The sequence below is a fragment of the Pleurodeles waltl genome, chromosome 6 (assembly GCF_031143425.1).
Source record: "Pleurodeles waltl isolate 20211129_DDA chromosome 6, aPleWal1.hap1.20221129, whole genome shotgun sequence".
NCBI classification, from domain to species: Eukaryota; Metazoa; Chordata; class Amphibia; order Caudata; family Salamandridae; genus Pleurodeles; species Pleurodeles waltl.
Window position 1 is genome coordinate 399,146,816 of NC_090445.1, and position 22,106 is coordinate 399,168,921.

Genomic DNA, 22,106 nt, shown 5'->3' on the forward strand with positions numbered 1-22,106 from the left:
CAAGGTGCCTGTGCCCCTGCCACGGTGTGCCCACTCCTAGTGGTAGCATGGCCTTCATTGTCACAGATGTCAAGATTCGACTCAGGTCCCTGTCATATGGGGCACAAAGTTGATTGAACAATCCTTGAGACACGTTTGGGGGTGAAAGGTTGCTTGTGATGTGGATGCACCAGGGTTGGGGATGTGTTGATATGAGCAGGATGAGGCAGGGAGTCGTTGACTGACCAGGTGTCCCAAATGGTACAAGTTGTTCGTCATTGTCCAGACATCCTAGCATGTTGTCATCAGTGGGGCCTTCATCCTGAGAGGGACTGGCAGACTCAAGTATCCCCTCCATGGATGCAATGACAAGGTTACCTATGGAGTGAGTGAGACACATAGTTCAGGTTAGAATGTGTGTTTGGTTACCTCTTGGTGAGATGCAGACAGTGGCTTTACATGATTCCCTACAATGACATTGACAGATGCTGCACAGCTAACCTTTGTTGTACATACTACTCTGTGATTTGATTTCCATAATTCATGGTGGGAGCTGTCATACAAGTTTGGTACAGATTGAACTGCAGATGGGTTCTGATCTCGTCTGAAGATTGACATGACTTTTCACCTCAGTTACCCAGTGATTAGTCAGGTTAGTCAGATGTCACACATTAAAGCTGAGCAATGCATAATGGTGTCCTAGTGGGAACACACTATGTGAGTAAACAAGGGTAATAGTCCTGTATCCTGATGTTGTACATGTGCATCGACTCAGCCACCTTACTTTCCGACCCAGGTCAGTCTATTTCTGGCTTAGGATATTTGATCTGTGGTCATTAGGAATGGTCAGTCAGCTGCAGCTGTGTTTTGCTTTGTTTGCTATTGTGAGTGTGCCATTGCTTTGCTGTCATTGCCATGTACTGGTCCTCACTAGGACAATCTAGATGATGTAGCTAATACTTTAGTTGTATATGCATGAAATGTGATGAGTTGTGCACATTCCAGGTTTTCACAATAATGGGTTAGTGCATTCAGGGAGTCGTAGTGATATGATTAGCCAGCAGTTAACATGCCATTGCAGAGGGCTGTGAGGGCAGTTTGACTGAGTGGAGTGGTGGCATGCAGGAAAGGGCCATTAGGTGATGAGGTGGGAGGTATAGTGGGACGTTTAGTTAATTAGGGAGTATTTGGGTGGTGAGGAAAATACAGATGTGTGCCATGACTGTTGTGGGTACTTACCAGACTCCAGTCTCCCAGGTATTCCAGTCAGGTCCTCAGGATGCAGTATGTCCACAACCTTCTCCTCCCATGATGTGAATTGTGGGGGGCCCCTGCCAGTTTTCTACACAGCTATCTGGTGGCCTGATGTCATGGAACACACCTTCCCCTTTAGGTCGTTCCAACTCTTCTTAATATCCTCCCTTGTGCATGGATTGCTGCCTACTGAGTTCACCCTGTCGACTATCCTTTGCCAGAACTGCATTTTCCTGGCACTCGATGTTTGTCGGACCTGCGCTCCAAACAGTTGTGGCTCTACCCTGGCAATTTCATCCACCTTGACCCTCAACTCCTCATCGGTGAAACATGGTTGTTTTTGTGGGGACATGGTAGTGGTTGTGTAGACAGTGTGTCGGGCTGTTGTGAGTATAAGGGTGCAGTGTTGGTTAGGTGTGGGTGCTGCGCTGTAAAGGTGAGATGGTTGTCGTGAATTGTGTGTGCTGTGATGTGTGTATTTTGTTAGGTGTGCTGATGTGGGGTGTGAGCTGAATCTGATGTGTATGTGTACTTATTGGGTAAAGGTGCTATATCTATAATTGTCTCCTACTTTCTAGTTATCTGAATGCCGTTTTTGTTGCAAAGGATTGTGGGTTGTGTAGGGGTGTGTTATATAGTACAGTGAGTAAGTGTGTTGGGTGTGTGAATGTGTGTCAGGTGTGGGTATTCAAACTATCCAATATGGTGTAATGTTCTGACTGATGTGAGTTCTGACCATGGCAGATCACCCTGCCAATGGTTTTCTGCCATGGAACCACCGCTGTGGTGATTTGTGGCTCATAATCTGGTGGGTTGATTTGTGTCGGGCTGGCGGTGCTGGGGGTGGGACCGCCTCTTTCCTTCTTTCCTTTCTTTCCTGCTTCCAGTGTGCTGGCAGTTTCCGATTTTTGGCTGAATTTTGGCAGTCTTCACAGTGTGACTCTCAATACAGGGATCGGATTACTGCCAACATGGCAGTCTTTTGGCAGCCGCCACCGCAGCAGACTTCCCAAAAGACCGTCAAACTCATAATGAGGCCCTTAATCTTTAAAAGTTAATATCTCTGGTTTCCCTTATCCGATTTTATTTGTTATGGTGTCAAATTAAAGATAAAAATACAATCTATTTTTATATATTGGTTTTAGACTTTTAAATTGTTTCCTGTGGTTTATGTTATTACTGTTTTGTGATTTTTGAATGCTTTATACACTTTGTCCCCTAAGTTAAGCCTTGTTGCTCATTGCCAAGCTACCAAGTGTTGAACCAGGATTAATTTATTGACTCTGACTGGACTTAAGTGGGGGAGTTGTGGACTGTTGCTAAATGTAGGTATCTACCTGCCCTTACCAATAGTAGCCTTTCCAGTAGAAAGTGTAGGGATAGACTACTCACACTCACTGGAGCAGATGCTGAGTCCTACGACCTCATGAAGACTACCTTGATTGAGGGCTTTGGACACACCACTGAGGAGCATAGAATTAAATTCAGGGGGGCTCACAAAACTTTTTGCCAGTCCTGGGTTGAATTTATAGACTACTCAGTGAAAACACTATATTGTTGCTAGAAGTGAGGTGCATGATTATGATGGGCGCTATAATTTGTTTATGAAAGAACACATCTTAAGTAATTGCCTTAATGAAAAGTTGCATCAATATCTGGTAGACCTCGGTTCAGTTTCTCCCCAAGAATTGGGAAATAATGCAGGCCACGGGGTCAAGACTAGGGTGACCAAGACTTAGGGTGTGACCAAAAGAAAGGGGTTACAAACTACCCACCCACCCAGGAGAAGGTGAGTAGGACTCCTAGGAATAAAAGTAAAGAGTCTTCTAAAGACACCAAAAACCTGCTTAGGAGGGTGAGCCCGAGCCTCTTCATAATCCAAACACGGGTACAAGGTTAAACCATTTGATCCTGAAAAGGCCTGGTGTTTCATCTGAAGGCTGACTGGACACCAAATGGGAGACATGACCAGTCCCAAAAAGAATCCCCCTAGTATTGCACCAGCTAGCACTAGTATAGCCAGTCTCCCTGTGGGATCCACAGTGTGCCCAGAGCAAACCAGGGTTCACACTGAAGCTATTTAAGTCTCTGAGGGTGAGGTAGATGTTGCCATTCATGCTGTCTGGCTGCCTAACATCAATAAATATAGACAGCAGTCCTTGATCAATGGGACTAGAGTAGAAGTCCTCAGGGATAGAGGTGCATGTGGCACCTTGGTGACAGAGAAACTGGTTTCTGCAGGACACTATTTGTCTGGACAAACATATCAAGTTACCCATGCTGATAATGTAACTAAGGTGCAGCATATGGCAATGGTGTCCTTAGAATGGGGAGGGGTTACTGGCCTGAAACAGGTAGTGGTCTCTTCTGCAATCCCAGTTGAAAATCAGCTAGTGAATGTTCTGGGGTCCTCAGCATGGGCTGAGTTAGAACTGAAATTCTATGCAGCCATGCTGAGAATCCCTGAGGTGGTATGTTTAAAAACAAGAGCACAAAGCAGAGCACAGGGTAAAATAAAAAGTGTTGGACCCTAGAATAACAGCCCAACCATCCAAAAGGAGGGGCAAGAAGACTAGGGGACCAGCTTGTGAACAGCAAAAAGCCCAGGATCCCTCTTCTCAGGAAGAGGGCTTACCAACCCCAGAGGTAACTGGGCCCATGGAATTTGAACCTTACCAGGTTGTCCTACTCTTGAAGGCTTGCGACAGCCAGATGCCGTACGGGAGAAGGGAGAAGGGAGAAGGGAGATGTCAGTGGCTCTCACAGAGGTGGTGGAACTCCTGTACACTGAGGCCAGAGACCACAAACCCGGTGCCACTGGGAGAGGTGTAGTGCCTCAGCATTTTAGGGATTTCCTCCTCACACTGGCCCACAACACCCCCCTAGCTGGGCATCTAGGCCAGACCAAAACTTGGAATAGGCTGGTCAGCCATTTCTACTTGCCCAACATTTCTAGGAAGGTGAAGGATTCTTGCAGCTCCGATATCACCTGCCTAGCCAGTGGTAAGGCAGGTGGGCATCCAAAGGCCCCCTCATTTCCTCGACCAGTGGTTGGGGTTCACTTTGAAAGGGTTGGTGTGGACATAGTGGGTCCACTTGAACCTCCGACAGTCACAAAACCAATATATTCTTGTAGTGGTGGCTCGGGCCACCTGGTATCCTAAATCAGATTCCCCTTAGGTCTATTACAGCCCTGCAGTAGCCAAGGCCCTCATTGGTATCTTTACCAGAGTAGGGTTTTCTAAGGAGGTGGTTTCTGACTGAGGTCCCAACTTCATGTCAGCTTACCTAAAGCACTCGTGGAATGAGTGTGGGTCGACCTACAAGTTCACAACACCTTAACACCTACAAACCAATGGATTTGTTGAAAGATTCAACAAGAACTTGAAAGGTATGGTCATGGGACTCCCTGAAAAGCAAAAAAGGAGTTGGGATGTCCTTTTGCCATGCCTGATTTTTGCCTAGATAGAGGTGCCTCAGAAGGGAGTAGGGTTTTCCCCCTTTGAGCTTCTGTTTGGCCATCCTGTTAGGGGACCACTTACCATTGTGAAGGAAGGTTGAGAGAGATTTCTCCACAAAACTAAGCAATATGTTGTGGACTGTGTACTAGGCCTACATTCCAGGATGGCAGAGTACATGGAGAAAGCATCCAAAAACCTTAAGGCCAGCTAGCAGCTCCAGAAGCTGTGGTATGATCAAAATGCTGCACTGATGGAGTTCCAAATAGGACAGAAGGTGTAAGTTCTGGAACCTGTGGCTCCAAAGGCACCCCAAAACAGATGGAGTGGTCCTTACCCTATCCTTGAGAAGAAAAAGTGAGTATACTTACTTGGTAAACCTGGGCACGAATCTATGCCAGCCTGGCATCACAAGACACTCTTTTGACCCCATGAGGTGAGAGCCTTTGTGCTCTCAGGAGTAAGAGACAAACCCTGCTCTGATTGGAGGTGCTACACACCTCCCCCCTGCAGGAACAGCAACACTTGGCTGTGAGCCTCAAACGCCCCTGCCTTTTGTTATGCTGACCCAAGGCACTCCAACCAGTGGAGATGCCCGCCCCCTGGACCAAGCCCCATTTCTTGGCAGCAGGTCTGACAGGAAATGTTAGTAAACAAGAGGAGTGTCCAGCCCAGCTGAAACCAGCCCTAAGGTGCCCATAGCTGAGGTGAACCCCTCTCTTCAGAATCTGCCATCTTGTTTTGGAAGATGATAAGGTTAGGAATGTGCTACTTCCCCAAAGGGAGTGAGCACAGGGCGACTGCACTCCAACCTCTGTAACGCCCTTATGTTTAAAAAATAGTAATTAAGAGCTCCCCTGAACATTGCTCTTCAAATTCCTGGTGACCTAAAGAAGGACTCAAGAGCCGCACCAGCAGTGAAAACTGCAGATGACAACAGATTTGGCCCCAGCCCTACCGGCCTGCTTGCAGCTTCAAGGCTCCTACTACAAAAGACGACTCATCCTTCATGCCCAGTGGCTTCTACAAACCCTCAGAAGAATGCCTGCCTTCCCAAAAGAGCAAGAACTCCCAAGGACAGTGTCCCTGTCCACAAAGAAACCTCAAACAAGGTCTACTGTGTCCTCTTGATCCTCACATCCTACCCACTTTGCACACAACACACGGGGCCGGAGTCCATGTAGCCCATCAGTCAAAAGAAAGTCCCTCAGCAGTTCTAACCTTGAATCCACTGTGGGTTGACGTCTCCTGACCAACACCACGACACCTGCAGCCATAATCCTGAGGACCCACCTGGCTGTTACCGGCTCAGGTGAAGATTTCTCAATTTTCAAAAGGTACCCCTGCACCTGCAGCCCTCTGGCCTTGGGGAACCCAGCCAATGGTCCACCGATGTCCAGTGACATCTCACCTTACCTGTCCACCCACTGTTCTCCTTCACCAAACACCCTGGATGAAGCCTGCAGCCTCTTTGTGAACCTGGAGATCCTCATTGAATTGCATTGCGCGCCCGACGCTGTGTCTGCACCTTGCACCCGTCCATCTGTGTGCCGCTAAGGGTGTGTGTTTGGTGCTGATCTGTGGGCCACTAGTGCTGACCTAAGCCAGCGGGGCCTGTGCCATGAAGCCACGAGTACTTACCTGCAAACCGTTTCTTTCTAGGTGCCCCCAATCTCCATTGGTTTCTGTTGTGAGCCCAACGCCATATTTGATCTCTGCACCCAGCCAGCCCTGTGTTGCAGGGAGTGCACTCTTGGTGCCTTCTTGAACCTTGTCCTGTGGACACCTAAATTCCTGAAGACTGGGACCATTAGTCAAGTATTTACCTGTAAACTGTGATCGTACTTTTCACCCCTAAATCTACATTGCCTTCAATAATTTTTACAATGTGTCTACTTTTGCTACTAAAAAGTATTGCTCAACTAAACATATACTCACTGTTGATTCATAATCAAAGTGCATTTGATACTTTGAAGTGATACATTCTTGAAACTGTACTTAGCTGCAGCAAAGATCATTTTGATTCTAGAATAAAAGTAACAAAGTATATTTTTATACAAAAACATTGGACTGGAATTAGTCTTCGAGTGTGTACCACATTTTTTCACTGTGTGTGTACAACAGATGCTTAGCACTACCCTCTGATAAGCCTAACTGCTCTCCCACATTACCACAAAAGTGAGCACTAGTATTATCTACTTTGGCCTCAGTAATCCACTGGACTCTCTCCACACTTTGGTATAGTACATACAGAGCCAGCTTCCCACAAATGGTCCACATTCAGTGCATACATTCTCCCTATTACCACTGGTAATCCATCCAATTTACCCATTAGACAGACGTATCTGTCCTGTGTTGAATTCCACTTCCAGCACCTCAAGAGGGACCCCATCACTAATCGAAATCAGGAACACGCCTGCACCGGCTGAGTAAGATGTAAAGTATAGTTCTTCAAGTTGTGTCTCCTATGTCTGTCATCTTTGAGTTGTGTCAAATGTGTATTCTCCAATATTGCATCTGTACTAACTATGCTGCAGATATGAATGTATTCTTCCTGTCTTGATGCCATTTCTTACCTCTCTAGTATTCCAAGATAACAAAATTATTTCCTCATTATAGTGACATGGTTAATGCATGGTACAATGTATAAAGATTGGGCTGAATGTCCACTGTGACTCTGCCCAGTCTCGCATTTTTCTGCTTGTCTCTTTTCTACAGTTTATAGATACACCTGCAACCTCAGATTCAATTCAATTACACCTCTATTTATGGTCCATAGCATGATTTTTACTCCTCATCCAATGGAAGTTATCGCCACTTAGTTACAATTGCAATGGCTTTCTCTGTCTTAAGTAAAACACTGTACAGGATTGTCCCCTGATCTTGGGATTATCCAATTAAATGAATCCAAATCACTGTCCAGACGTCCTGTTTCAGATTATTCATCTGAAGTGGCAGCCTCCAATGAATTTGTGTCTACAGGCTCCTTACCAGATGACAAGGCAACGTTGTCTGCCAGCACTGCTTTCTTTCCCACACTTGTTTGTCTCATAGTAGGCGCATATGGAACATCTGAACTGTGAACCATCCTATTGGATCTTGGCCTATTGCAACACGTTTGTTTCCAATTATCATTTTTGTCTTATATTCACAGAGCTTTTGATAGGACTATATCCAATCCCATACCAATTCAGGATTGTGAAAAAAGTTGCTTTTTGGTCAGCAATTACTTCAAGTTTAGCTGCAAATATAAATACAGTTATAGTCCTAGTTCCGAGAGTTTCTTCTGGAAAGACTGGAATGAAGCATGTTGCTCCTGCACCTCAAGGGTCAAGTCTGGAAAGATGAGTACTTTCTGGTTTTCCACCATATAGTGTCCTGCCTTCCTCACTTCTTGCAAGATCATGTCCTTATCTTTGCTGTGAAAAGCTTTTCCAGAACTGGCCTAAGGACAGCACCCAGAGGTGGGCATTTTGCCACATCCCTGTCTGCTCTTTCAAAGGAGAATTGGGCAGTGTCGGCCGACATAAATTATAAGTGATGGGTTGCGGGGGCGGGGGCAGTGGGGCGTTCATAAAAAAACAAAACACTTACCTGGTGCTGCCGGCTTCCTCGTGTTCGCCTGCTTCATGGTCCCAGCAGTCCCTGGAACAGCATGAAATGCTCCCTGTGCAATCCCTGTGCGCCTCTCATGCTATTACCTACCATGAGAGCAGCATGGGGATTGGCCTGAGCAGGCTGGTTTGTCGCTGACTCAAGCACAGTAAGTTTGCGTTGTTTCTCCAACAGGGCTTCCAAATACAGCTGGGTTGCAGAAACCTAACTGCGCATGTCTCTTTGGCCAGCCTAGAAAGGCTGGCCAAACTTATATGCACACTCCACTACCACCTCCCTCCCACGGCCTAGCCTTACCCCTCCCTGCAGTCACTGGCTCAGCCAGCAGCAGAAAATACAACAATATGAAATATTGTTTTATTTTCCTACTGCTGGCTCTAAGCCAAAGGGGCGACGGTTCTCCACCATTGAGGAGGAGCTGCTGCTGGAATTGTGTGAGATTATATATTGCAATTCTACTGGATAGCCATTACTCCCAGTAGACAATCCTGTTGCTGGCCTCCATTTCTTCAGGTGGACCATCTATACTAATATTACTATGATATGAATGCCCTTCAGCATCTTTGGCCTAACCTTCTTCATATCGTATCCTGTCTTGCAGTTATGTCAATTTCTTTTACACGTCCTCAACTTTGGAACACTGAGTGAGAATTCAGATAGTTTTACTCATTGTTTAAGTTTGCTTTGATTTTCGCATAATAACCCCACCTCAGTGTTAACCAGATTGATGTTGTTTTTCAGCATGTGCTTTGTATTTGATAAGGCCACCAGTGAATCATCAAGTTGTCTAACTGTTGTAGATGGTGCTATATTAATCTTGGCCTGGCATTGTACCGGCCCACAACGCCTGGTCCTGTGACATCCACTGAGCCCCGCTGTCGTCGGTGGATATCATGATCGCTTTCAGCTTCCTCACTTCAGTAGTTAGGTTGCCATATCTTGCTGCTCTACATGAGTGCACCTACTACTTGGCCAAATTGACACCATTTCTGTCAGCCATAGCCACAGCCCTATATTTATTATGTTTAATTGTTTGCCCACTTAGCGGAAGTCCGGTTTTACATTTCGGTAAAGCATTTCACTGCAACCATCTTCGCAAGATAATTGTTTATTAAATATTTCAAATGTTATACAACCTACTTTTGTAGGTGAATTTCAGCTTAACCCGGTTTTAATTTTCAGTGTGTGGGGAGCGGCAACCTTAATCCAGTCAGGAACCGGCACAATTTAATATTAAATGTTTTGTCTTCTGTTAGGCTTATTTAAGCAGTTCCTTGAGAACTAACACAGACTTAGTCATGGTCCCGAAAATTTCACAAAATGGTCCACGACGCTAGCAGGAGATTATAATGCACAGGCTGATGCATGCTGTTATGTGCTTGACCAAGAAGAAATAAATCCCAGGCTGTTGTAAGGACTGTTGTAGTGGGACCTGTGAGTAATGGGTCCCGAGTTGTTGGTGGCTTGTTAAATTGAAAAGGATCCACGAAAAGACAAGTAGAGGAATGTGAGAGCCGAAGTAGTCTATGACTAGCTTCTGTAATGAATAGGCAGGAGAAAACAGCCAGAGCTTGGAAATGGGAAATGTCGGCTGAGATAATGCCATGTGGGTGAGAAAGTGTTAGAGCAAAGGGTCATAACAAATATATCAGCAGTCAGATTTGTGAGCTAATGGGGAAAACTCAAAACACCATATTTGCTGTGAAGTGGGACAGAAAGAGTAGAATCTGGGCTGTAGATTGCAATACAAAACATATTAGGCAGTAGTCCCTGAGTTTAGATAGAGGACACTGATGTCGGCAGACCCTATGGCCTGGCTTTGGCCAATGGGAATGTTTATAAATTCTAATAAAGATTCCACCATCGATGCTATCAGTCAGGCCTCTACTTTGAACAATATGTTTTATTCTTCAGTATCCAACGAAGTATCCTGATGACTGTGACCAATGTTTGATGATATGGCATGTTTAATAAAAAAAAAACAATGGCCTAAGCTCTATTTTCCACTTATTATTTAGACCCTCACACGAGCTGCCGCTTACTGTATAGCCAACAATATTCCATTCCCAGATGTCACTCTGCACAAGAATGAAGAAGAGGAACCTTCTGGGTGCTACATCTTCAAAGGGCCGAATGTCCCCACAGTGATGCACATCCCACTTTTCAACAAAGAGAACTGTGCAGGTGATAAGCATTTAATTCGTAATATTATTTTCGGCTGTGTGTTTTTCGCGTGTCTGTCGTATTCATTGTTTATGTAAAAGACTCCTTCTTGCAAGGATGAATGCAAAAAGAAAATCGGAATAGACCACACCAAAAAATGCAATTGAGCATGAACTCATGTTATCAGCACAACCAGAATATTTTCAGTGATTATCAGTATGGCGAGGCTAAGGCACGCATTTAGAGGGGTGGAAGGCTGGATGTAACAAGCCTCAGGGATTAATGCTTATATGGAAGAAAATGTGAAAGTAAAAAAATAAATAAAGTTGAATTCGATACAGTTGTATAGATAAATGTGATATGCAGCAAATGAGGACGCTGGAAAATGCGTAAATATTCGCCTAATAAAAGCAAATTGTAATTCATTGGTAATCATCAACATCACTGCTGTAAACCTAAACAAACAGAAACGGAATACATCTAGAGAAGTACTTAGTAAAACTCAATTTCCCTGTATATTTAAATGCTGCTAGTGGGTCTGCAGCACCGATTGTGCTACCACATAAGTAGGCTCCTAACCATGTTTCAGGGCTGCCACTGCAAGCACACTGTCTGAAATTTCACTGCCACTTCAACTTGGCATTTCAAACGACTTGCCATGCCTTAAACTCTCCTTTTCTTACATATAAGTCACACCCTAGGTAACCCAAAGGGCAGGGTGCTATGTAGGTAAAAGACAGGACATGTAATTATGTGGTTTACATGTCCTGGTAGTAAAAAACTCCTAAATTCATTTCCCACTACTGTAAGGCCTACTCCTCTCATTGACTAGCATTAGAACTGCCCTCATATACTCATAAGTGGTAGATCATTATCATGAACAAGTAGCCATGTCTTGTTTAGTATTGCCAGACTGCTAATAAAAAAGTCCTGCTTACCGGTGAAGTTGGATTTGCATATTACTATTTTAGGAATGCCACATTTAGAAAGTGGGCATTCCTCTGCACTTATTGCCATCTTTGCATTACAGCCTGTCTCCAGTCCACGTCTGGTCTGTGCTGGTTGACAGCTCCCCTTATGCATTCTACCCAGACAACCATAAACACAGGAAACTCAGTCACATCTGCATTCATCTGCATACTGAATGGCTCTTCCTGGGCAGGAAGGGTGGAGGGGCTCACACTTGCATTTCAAAGGCCAGTGGCCTGCCCTCACACAAAGGACTGATAACCCCACACAGGAATCCTGGCAGACAGAACTGAGCTAAAAGGGTAACTTTTACAATTCAAAACCACTATTTGAAGTTTCCCCCACTTCAAGGGCATTTTTGGGTATGTAAACTGGATATCTGACCTCACCAAATCAGATACTTCTGGAGTTACGTCTGTACTCTGTCTGAGGAACTGCCTGGATGCCTGAAGGGCTTCTGGACTGCTCTGCTGAGAACTGCTGCCCTGCTTGTTGCTCTGCTAGCCTGCTGGCTCCTGACACTGCTGGAAGCATGACTCCTGTTTCCGAAGTCTCAGGGCCAAGAAAGACCTCTTCAAAGAACTCATTGTGCACCGAAAATCAATGCAACACCTGCAGAAATTGACACAAAGCCTTTGTTGTGGCTGGGAAACCGCAATGCTTAACAGAACAACGCAGCGCTTGCCTTGTGATGGAAACTTTGACTCATTGCCTACCGTATCGAGGCAGTGCCTGCTCCTTCTACCAACACGTGAATGATTTGTATCGTCTCATCCCTGGGTGCCGAAATATCCATGCATTACAATGAGTAGCCAAGACTGGGTGCCGAAAAATGACACAAACCCTTGCATCATGGAAGGAAATGACACATTGTCTGTACCGCACCGGAAAATCTGATGCAACACCCTATTTTTCTACGCATCTGCTCCTATGCGGTCCCCATGCATCATTAGTTTTGACACATCCTAGGTACTATGTGTTACAAAGAAACAATTATTGATTTCTAAGGATTAGAACTCTTTTAAACCTTTTTAAATTGATATTTCTAGTTGTGCTTATTGGATCTCTGTAGTTTTTACCTTATTTTTTTCAGATAAATATTATCTATTCTTCTAAACCTGTGTGGAGTATTTTTGTGGTGTCTTCACTGTTACTGTATGATTTATTGCACAAACACTTTTCACATTGCCTTCTAAGTTAAGCCTGACTGCTCATGGACTGTTTGAGCCTTTGGAGACCTAAATATCTACCTTATAGTCTCCACAGCGCAATTCAACACAGGAGCTGCTGGAGTCCATTAGGAGTGATTTCGGATTGTTTGAAAGACTGCATATACGACTCAAAACCTTTGTGGTTGGAGAGTCAGGAGAGTTGGTGCTCTACTCCTGTCCCTTGGATGTAAAGGAATTGGGGACTAGAAGGGTCACCAGTGCATTTATATAAAAACACAAAAAAATGTCTTTGCTGCTTTGCTATAGTGATTAATATATTATTTGTGATTATAAAAATTCTTCATTTTTTTCATAAACAAATCACAAGCTGTTTGAAGATTTATTAATTTATGGAATTTGATATATGGTTAATTACAACATAAATAGCCTTTATTATCACAAACATATTTGTATGGAAGTGATTCCTCCATGAACATTGTGTGTTTAATAGTTTAGATTACCCAGTTCCGTGGGGAATATTGGTTTACCCAGTTTATTTGTAATACTACTGGACTTGCAGCACTGATTGTACCACCCAATAATTAGCCCTGTAAACCTGTCTCGTGCCTGCCATTGCAGCCTGTGTGCAGGATAAAACTATAATTTTGACATTGCAAAGCAAATATGTCACCCGAAGATAGTCCCTAAACAGTCCATAGGGCAGGGTGCATTCTGTTTAAAAAGCTGGATATGTACTTCTCAGCTTTACATGCGCTGGTAATGAAAAAAATCATACATTTGTTTCTCACTACTCTGAGGCCTACCTCTACTATAGTATAACATTGGGTTACCTTATTACATTAAATAAGTGATAACTTTTGTATGAAAGCATTGTATTTGAAAACCCTCTTTAATGGTAATGTCAGAATCTAAGTCACAATTCTGAAAACACCACTTTCAGAAAGTTGGCATTTTATTGTCCTAACCATTGAGGGTCTGCAGCCTGTATTCTGGGTCACATGACTAGGTGTAGTTGGTACTTGGCCTTTGTGTATTCCTTCCAAGCAGTACCACAATAAACGGCCTGGGTGATGGCAGAATAAGTCACCCTGCCTTAATAATGCTAGGGGGGGACATAGTCACACTTGAACTTCAAAAGCACTGGTCCGGCACACTCACAAATGATTTCACAATAGCCTTCTGTGGCCCCCAGACAGACTGGGATGGGGGCAGGGAGGGAGGAAGTTTCAGACACCTGTGTAGGAAGAAGACTACAAAAGCTTCTCCCACTTCAAAGGGGGTGCATCCGTTAAAAACAAACAAGGGGCCCTCAGACCTAGTATGCTCCTGGACCTGTGGATACTACAGAAGGATACCCTGCTGCCTGAGGCCTGTCCTGCTTGCTGAGAAGGAAGACTGGACCCGCATTCTTCATCCCAGGCAGAAGTGAGTCCAAGGGTTAGCTGACTGGCCTCTTTTTCTGAGATACAGGGACACATAAAGCTCCAGAGGCCTCTCCGCAACTGCCCAGCTGAGCTTCTGGAGCTTGACTTGCCCAAGATCTGCTGGCTTCTGCTGTAGTGAGTTCCTGACCCCCAATAAGTGACTCCCAGGATCTGAACCCTTGGTGTGGCATCAGTTGAGCTCCTTCTTGACAAAAAGACATCCTGAAGTTTTGGGCTCTTTGTGACCATAAACATTCCACTTCGCACCAAGATTGTGCCAACTGCTGACAAAGCATTCTGGTGACCTTAATTCTTCGTGCCACTGCGACTGTCCGCGATGACCAGCAATGCAAGATTTACACTTCACGCTACAACATCAGCAGGTTTCTTTGACTGCTAATTTGACTCTTTAGCAAAGACAGTCTGTAATCCACAACAGGATAATTGTGATACAACAATGATAACTTGTGACACTCTCTCTGCTCCTCGCCACCTCCTCCACCTCCAACTTCACTCTGACTTTAAAAGGTAACCCTTTCAGCTGTACTAACCTGGTCTCTGTATCTGGCCCCCAATCTATCATGGTCAGCCTCAACTTTTGCTTTAGACCCATTCTCTCATGACCAGATAGCCACTAGTGACACTCTGGTCTTTTAGATGCTATACGTACCTGAAATCTTCAAAATGGCATATCATTGGTTCTACTGATTGGATTTTTGTTGTTTTGGTGTCAAATAATTTATTAAATTTTACTCTGTCTACCAGAAGCTTAAGCACAGGATAGCTTAGTGACTGTATGTGCTTCACCCTAACCAGAATTGTGGCTTTTGATTGAGTAGCTTTTTACCCCCTTCACTCATCAACCCAACAAAACGTAAATGCCTGTAAAATGTGAGCTTTAAACATTCAGCAATTAGGAAAGCAAAATTAAGCACATTTTTCTAATTCTGAAGTGTGATGGAAACAGAAATTTTAGTATGATCAAAACAAATCTAGCTATTTTACTTGGTGGTGGAAATTTTTTAAATATTCACTTAATCCAAATTTCCATACATTACAACGTGTGTACACTATAATTTTACAAGTAAGACTTTATGCCTGTGCAAGTTTAATGAATACGTGAATGTAAAACATGTTTGATTAATGACAATGCTCTGCCACATGATGCTTTAGTTAAACAGAAAAATTGCCTACCTTATTTCCTTTGAAGGTAGGTGGCTTGCGAATGTCGATCTAAAAATTGGTGCGAGGTTGTAAAATGTTTGGGAAGTACTTCTCTACATAATTCTCAATTAGGTAGATTAATCTTGTTGGACTTAGCCTTTTCTGCAGGGTCATACCCAAACTTTTTTCCTTTCTCCTCCTATTTTTGATGAATTAGTTTTTTTTGGCAACAGGACATTGCAGTCTTTACCAGTACTAAGGTGCTTGTGCTCTTTTCCTAAAACATGGCTACATGGGCTTAGAACTGGTTGGCATATTTAATTTCCATTTAAGTCCCTAGTAAAGTGATACTGCATTCACCCAGGGCCTGTAAACTAAATGCTACTAGTTGGTCTGCAGCACTGATTGCTCCACCCATTTAAGTTGCCCTCTAAACATATCTTAGGCCTGTGTGTGCAATTTTAAACTGCCTTTTGCAAGGCCCAAACCTTTATTTTTTAATACATATAAATCACTATGAGGGTAAGCCATAGGCAGGTGAAATGTATTTATGAAGTAAGACATGCACTTTTAAATTTTACATGCCTTGGTAGTGAAAGACTCTTAAGTTCATTGTTCACTTCTGGGAGGCCTATCTCTTCAATAAAATAAAATAGGAGTTGCCTTATTACATTTTATAAGTGTAATTTCCAAGAGGGAAGAGATTAGCAGTTCATTTTCATTGTCCCTGGAATCACAATCTAAAATCCTGACTTCAGGTGGTCGGATTTTAGATTGCAATTCCTTTAGAAAGTTGTCATTTTGTTGCCTTAGCCATTGAGTGCCTGCAGCCTGTCTCTGGGTCACATGACCAGTTTAGCTGACAGTTGGGCTTCGTGTAACCCTTCTAGACAGTCCTACACAGTGGGAGTTAGGTGTGACTGAATGGACCATCACTGGAAGAACGGGAGGGCTAAGCTGGGCACAGCCCCATTTACACTTGAATAGGCTGTGTCCTGTCACCACACAAAGGGTTACATACCCCTGTAGTTAGTCTGGAGCCAGGGCAGAGGATGCAGGGCATCTGTGCTTTCCAAAAGCAGTCCTCTAAAAGGTTCCCCCCCATTTCAAAGGCACAGCTGTGTATGAACGAAAGACCTCAGATGCCAATGATTCAGTACACTTCTGGGCATGTGTATACTCTGCTAGGAAAGACTGCAGCCCTGAAGGAACTGCTGCCCTGCTGCCCAGCTGCCCTCTTGCCTGGGGAAGAAGAATTGGACCTGCAACTTCATCTTGAACCCAAAGTGATTCAAAAGACTAGTGTGCTGGCCTCCTGATCTAAACCTCGAGGACCTAAAACTCTCCCCAACAGATCCTGGACCGGTCTTTAGTGAGTTCTAGACCACCAAGTGGTTTCCTTCATGTCCTGGACCCTGGGTGTGGCTCACATGCTCTTGATGTCAAGCTTTTGGGCTCTGTACACCTGCAAATGGGCCCATTCACACCAGAACCACGCACCTCATAGCAAAATTGAGCACAAGCCACCCCAGCCCGCCTCCTCACACAGCAAGCACTGCAAAGGACTACCTCCACAAAGCTCCAGCCCGTCCGTCCACCTCAACCATCCTGCTCTTTGTGCCATGCCGATCACCACCTGCAACACTTTCCTTGCGACCCTTTCCAATGCAAACTAAACTCTTGGCACAAAACCTGAGGAGGTAAAACTTCAGCAGGACTAACCTGGGACTGTATCTGACTTGCGCTTCATCATGGTAGGCCTGAGCTTTTGACTTTGACCTGGTCCAGCGTGACCAGATAAGGATGGTTGGTGCTTTATGCTTTTACGTGCTATTTTTTACTTTATTATTTAAAGAAATATAACTCCTGTAATATTGATTGGATGTTTGTTGATTTGGCATTGTTTTCTTTTTTAAATTCTGATCTATTTTTGTAACCTGGTGCGGGACCTTTTTTTTGTTGTGTTTTCACTGTTTGAAATGTTGCACAAATACCTTACACATTTCCTCTAAGTTGAGCCTGACTGCTGTGTGCCAAGTTACCAGGCAGTTAAGCACAGGTTAATTTGGGGTTTGCGTGTGCCTTACCCTGACTAGAATTGTGGTTGCCACTTGACCAGGGCTCACACCCCAACCAGTAACTCAATTTCTAACAGACCATTAACTCACATCTGGCCAGTTCTGACAGGTTCCTTGGGCTTCCTGCCAACATGCAGCATTGATTTTTCCATTGTAAGAAATAAGACATTGTAACAACTGATTTTTACGTCCCTTACCAACAACACCTTGCACAATAATGAGTCAACATTCTGAACCACCATAATATATTTACAGTTCATATTTTGTACAAAAGCAGAAACAACACGCAGGTGCAGCTAACGATGTTGGAGTATTCATGGGAGACAGATAAAAAATCATACTTGCTGCCTCCATATTGAATCTAGATGTCAAACCATTACTTAGCTTTTTCCATTAGGATGATCTGCAAAGTTGAAACTCATGTCAAAGCTTCGCCTGTACATGCATCATTTAAATTCTATGAACTGTATATGGTATTGAAGTATTTTTTTGAGAGGGTATAGCATTTTAAAATATAATTGGTACACAACTGAGCAAAGGAAAGACGATGAAGTTATGAGAATATAAATCTGCACACAGGTTTGTTGTATAATGCATAACTGTACTCTCTCCTCATGTTGTTAACCATTGTTAGGGTGCAAAGTGAACACATGAGAACAATTAACATGAGGTGAAGCCCAGAATGATCTTGGCAATAAGGGAATTGGCACCTGTTGCACAACCCTGTTGTGCCTATCAGTTCCATTTCTCTGCTGCACACGTCTTAGGCTGCATGCATACACTAGTTATTGACTTCTACTGACCGTTCTGATTGGTTTAACCAACCCAAGTGTTCTGTGGATGGAGTTAATCACTTGCTTTTCTCATTTGCTTTCTTAGGTGAAGTAGAGAAGTATCAAAGCACTTTCTCTACATTCCAGACTTCTTACAGCGAGGATAATGTAGAGGATCTACTGAGGGTGTCCAAAATGAACGTACAGAAGAACAAAAGTGAAATCCTTAAAGAGCTCGCCAATGCGGTTCAAGCCAGTGTGGGCCATGTTTGAGGAACTTCACACCTAAAGAGGCAACCTAAAGGAATGTTATACATTATAAATGTTTTATTTTAGCTTTAAAATTTCTAATCTTTCTCTATTAAACTCTGAGCTGTGAGAAACGTAACTAATAGTCTTCGCATCCTATCCACACTTCCTAAATTGAACTGTGATCAGTCAGTTCACAAACTGTATGCCTAATTCTGATTGAGGTATAAATGCACAATAACCCCTGAAAGAATTATTTAACGCCAATCAGTAGATTACTGATTTACTCAGATACAGAACAATGAATTGAAATCCTTGCTGCTATTTTAATTGAAGTCCTCTGTATTAATCTACTTACATAAGTGATTTGGGTATGTTGACTACTTACGTGCAATTAAATCTGTGCTATAAATATTGGATTTTAGAATTTGAGTAATTAATGAACACTGTATTATGAAGATGTTGACACAAGAGGGTGAATCATCAACGTTTGTTCAGAACAACTCTACTTTGATGGACTTTATGTACTATACGTACAAGCATAATGGTCATGAATTACATATAACTTAGAGGCTAGTTTGGTATATTCCTAAACTGACCTCAGCCACCACTGCATTGTAAAGTGATTTGATGACTGCTTTATTTGTCTTTCAGATGACCCAGGACACATTCTTTGTTATAAGTATTAAAAAAAATTGTGTTAAGAAATCAGTTATTCTGAACTAAATACTGTGGAAAGTGTATGCATTGAATATGCCTCTTTGCGATCCCCAAATGTTTGTACATAATAAATTACCAAAAAATAAGGGAATTTGATTTTCGAGATTGGATACTGATGGTACCACTGACAATAGTCGGTCAAAGGTTTTGGTATTAAATATTTCTTTCATGGGTTAATATATATTTAGATTGTATAATTACCCAGACGTCTAGGGAAATATTGGACTCCATATCATTGTTGTAAATCTGATTGCGGTCAAGCACCTACAAAATAGTCATATTTTTTTTAAGTATAGGATAATATATCCCCATGTTGTACATTATGAGGGTATTGCAAGTCACACAGGAGTACTGTAAAGATGAGAACGTGGATTGCAAGTAAGAAGAAAGTATTATTTTATTGAAGAAACATAGTAAAAACACCTTGGGAAAACTCAGAGAGTAATCCTCATTGTTTGCCCAACCGCTCGCTCTCCACATTCGACCTCGAACCTTCCTATTTCCACATTCTAAACCTAAGTAATAAAACTACATGGGGAGAAACGTAAGCATAGCTTCCCATTTAACACAATAAACACCAATAATATAATAAACATGTTGCTAGGAACATCAAAATACTACAAGTTCCATTAAATATAGAGGAATGAGGCCAAAGGAAGAGTTCCTCTACAAGGTCTCGGAACTCAAAGGTGACTTGAAATATCCTTATATTGTCCAACAGGAGGTACAGCAATCCTATCAATACATGGTCACACCATCACCCTTCCCCAAAACAATTTAAATCCTTGGTGTGGTGCTGTTTACCATGAAAGGGATAGATTGTTTGTAAAATTGAAAAATAAAATTAGAACCTCTGGTGTGAACACATCAAAAACCAGTCCGATATTTGTTCCCAAAAGATATTTGAATCATTTAAGTGCAAGTCATAATATATTTTTTTCTAAAAAGAAAAATGCTGTAGCTCAAACTGTAGACAAGCGGAGAAAATCTATCTTTCCTATAATTTCTAAAGGGTGCAAAAAAATAAATGTTGCATAAATTACTTTTTTTCTGCTTATCTCCATCAAGCAAAATGAAGCAGAAGTAGTAAGTTAAATGTATTATTTCCAAGAAACATATCTTAAAGAAATCTACATGTATAGTTTCAGGTTTTCTAATAGAAACTACAGTATTAAAGTACATACCTAGATATAAAGAGTTCAAATTCATCAAGAATTACAGAGACTAAGAATTTAGCAATGATTTCCTTCATTAGTTTACCAGAAAAATTGACAAAATTAATTTTTCACACCTGAATATGAAATATTTTCTGCATAATTCACTAAAACTCCTTTTTAAACGCTCACCAATGAATACGCAGAAAGAAGCCTAGCAATTTTAATGTCAGATGACTTCATAGAATGTGAAGTGGTTTGTGATCTTGCACCGTACTTCTTTAGAAACTGATGCAATATCCTTTTAATTCCACCCAGAAAGAGTGTGCCATCTAACAATAAATGAGTTATAGAACACTTCATTTTTAGAGAGCAAAATAGCAAAAACAATAGCTGTCATTTTTAAAAAACAGAAAATCTCTAGTTGGGACCAGTAATGATCTGAAGTTGGAGGATAACATGCTGGTTAGTCGGACCTGGGAAATGTAGGGAAAAGACATACTTGTTCCAAGATACTCAAGAGAATAGACAATAGAGCTTTTTGAGGAAGTATTTTACTTGTAGACTACATTATGTGCTGCATCACCAAGCAGGAAAGTTTCTCTGTGTTACAGCCTTAAATAAGGGCATAGGCAAAAATGTATGCAAAATATCTACCAAATGGTCCATAAATGAAGGGCTAACTCAAGCCTGCAGCATTGAACTCTTTGGGAGACCCAATAGTGTCTTTAAATATATACACCCTCTTTTGATCTCAGTTGATATGCCTGTCCAAAGTTAATAATTATAGAGCCTGTGGAATTAGCTTCCCATCTACTGCCTTTATAAATGAAGTGGATAAATAGATACACTCTAATACCACTAGTCTTTTCAGGCATTTACTTTCTTTAAAAGTCCAATCTGATTGAGATTTCTACCTGCAGATTACTTACCTTAATATATCAGACTACATCCAGAAAATCTGGAGCAGTACTTCTGCATGCCAGTAGATTGTGTCAGACAGCTCCACATCATAGGTGTTCTCACCTCTGGGCGTTGATGTGTCGGTGCCCACATAGGGGTCACCTCAGTCTGCTGAAATCAGTTGCTTTCTTTCCACATCTACAGTACAGATTGGGAAGAGCTTTCTACATTTTGTTGACTCTTTTGAGAATTTTTCTACCACTGTGCTTTAGTGATGTCCCCTCTGAAACAAATAGGTTTTAAACCCTGCAGTGCCTTTCACAGGCAAATGTCTGTGATGGTCCCCTATCTGGGTTGCCTGTGGTGCCTGTAGCCAGACCACAACGTGAGGAACTGTCCCAACTGCCTCACCATGAATATATAGTCAATTTGAGAGCATTAGATGAAGCTATTAGTAGCAATATATTGAAAGACTCTGCACTGCTGCAGGTTTTGGTCATGCGGAAGGTCACTGGCCTGCTCTGAGTCAATCCCTCTCGGTCATCGGTTCTGGTCAAAGTTGTTGGCCGATAATTCTCACTATATAAAAAAAAAAAAAAGATAGTCAAAGTGATCATTGACTTTGCACCAGTCCAAATCACTGGTCAAGGCGCTGGAATAATGACACAAGTTGAGGCACCAAACCTGCACTCTACCTGCAGAGCCTGAACCTGGGTCCCCTCCATACCTTATATAGGAGTTGCTGCTGAGAAAAAAATTCACAATTAGTCCTGACATCCTTGGTATGGTTTTTCCTCAGACGTTTTGCCTTCACTCACCCTGTTTTGCTAAACTATTTTTTCATTGGCCTTAGAATTTTGCATTTTACCACTGCTAGCCAGTGTTAAGTGCTCCCTAAAATATAGGATCTGCTTACACCTGATTGGCATATTTAATTATTGTGTAAGTCCCTAGTAAAGTGGTACTATATGTATCCAGGGGTTGTAAATTAAATGCCACTAGTGGGCCAGGAGCACTTATTGTGCCACCCA

At 42.6% G+C, this 22,106-nt stretch overlaps 1 protein-coding gene across 1 annotated transcript in view; it reads left to right on the plus strand.

Moving 5' to 3' along the window:
* Positions 1–20,060, plus strand: part of PLA2G4C (phospholipase A2 group IVC) — a 519,666-nt gene extending 499,606 nt beyond the window's left edge. Inside the window, exons 13-14 of the mRNA XM_069238317.1 lie at positions 10,325–10,490; positions 18,156–20,060. Of these exons, the coding sequence (XP_069094418.1) occupies positions 10,325–10,490; positions 18,156–18,322 (333 nt within the window). The 3' untranslated portion in view covers positions 18,323–20,060. The remainder of the gene's footprint in view (positions 1–10,324; positions 10,491–18,155) is intronic.
* Positions 20,061–22,106: the final 2,046 nt, after the last annotated feature.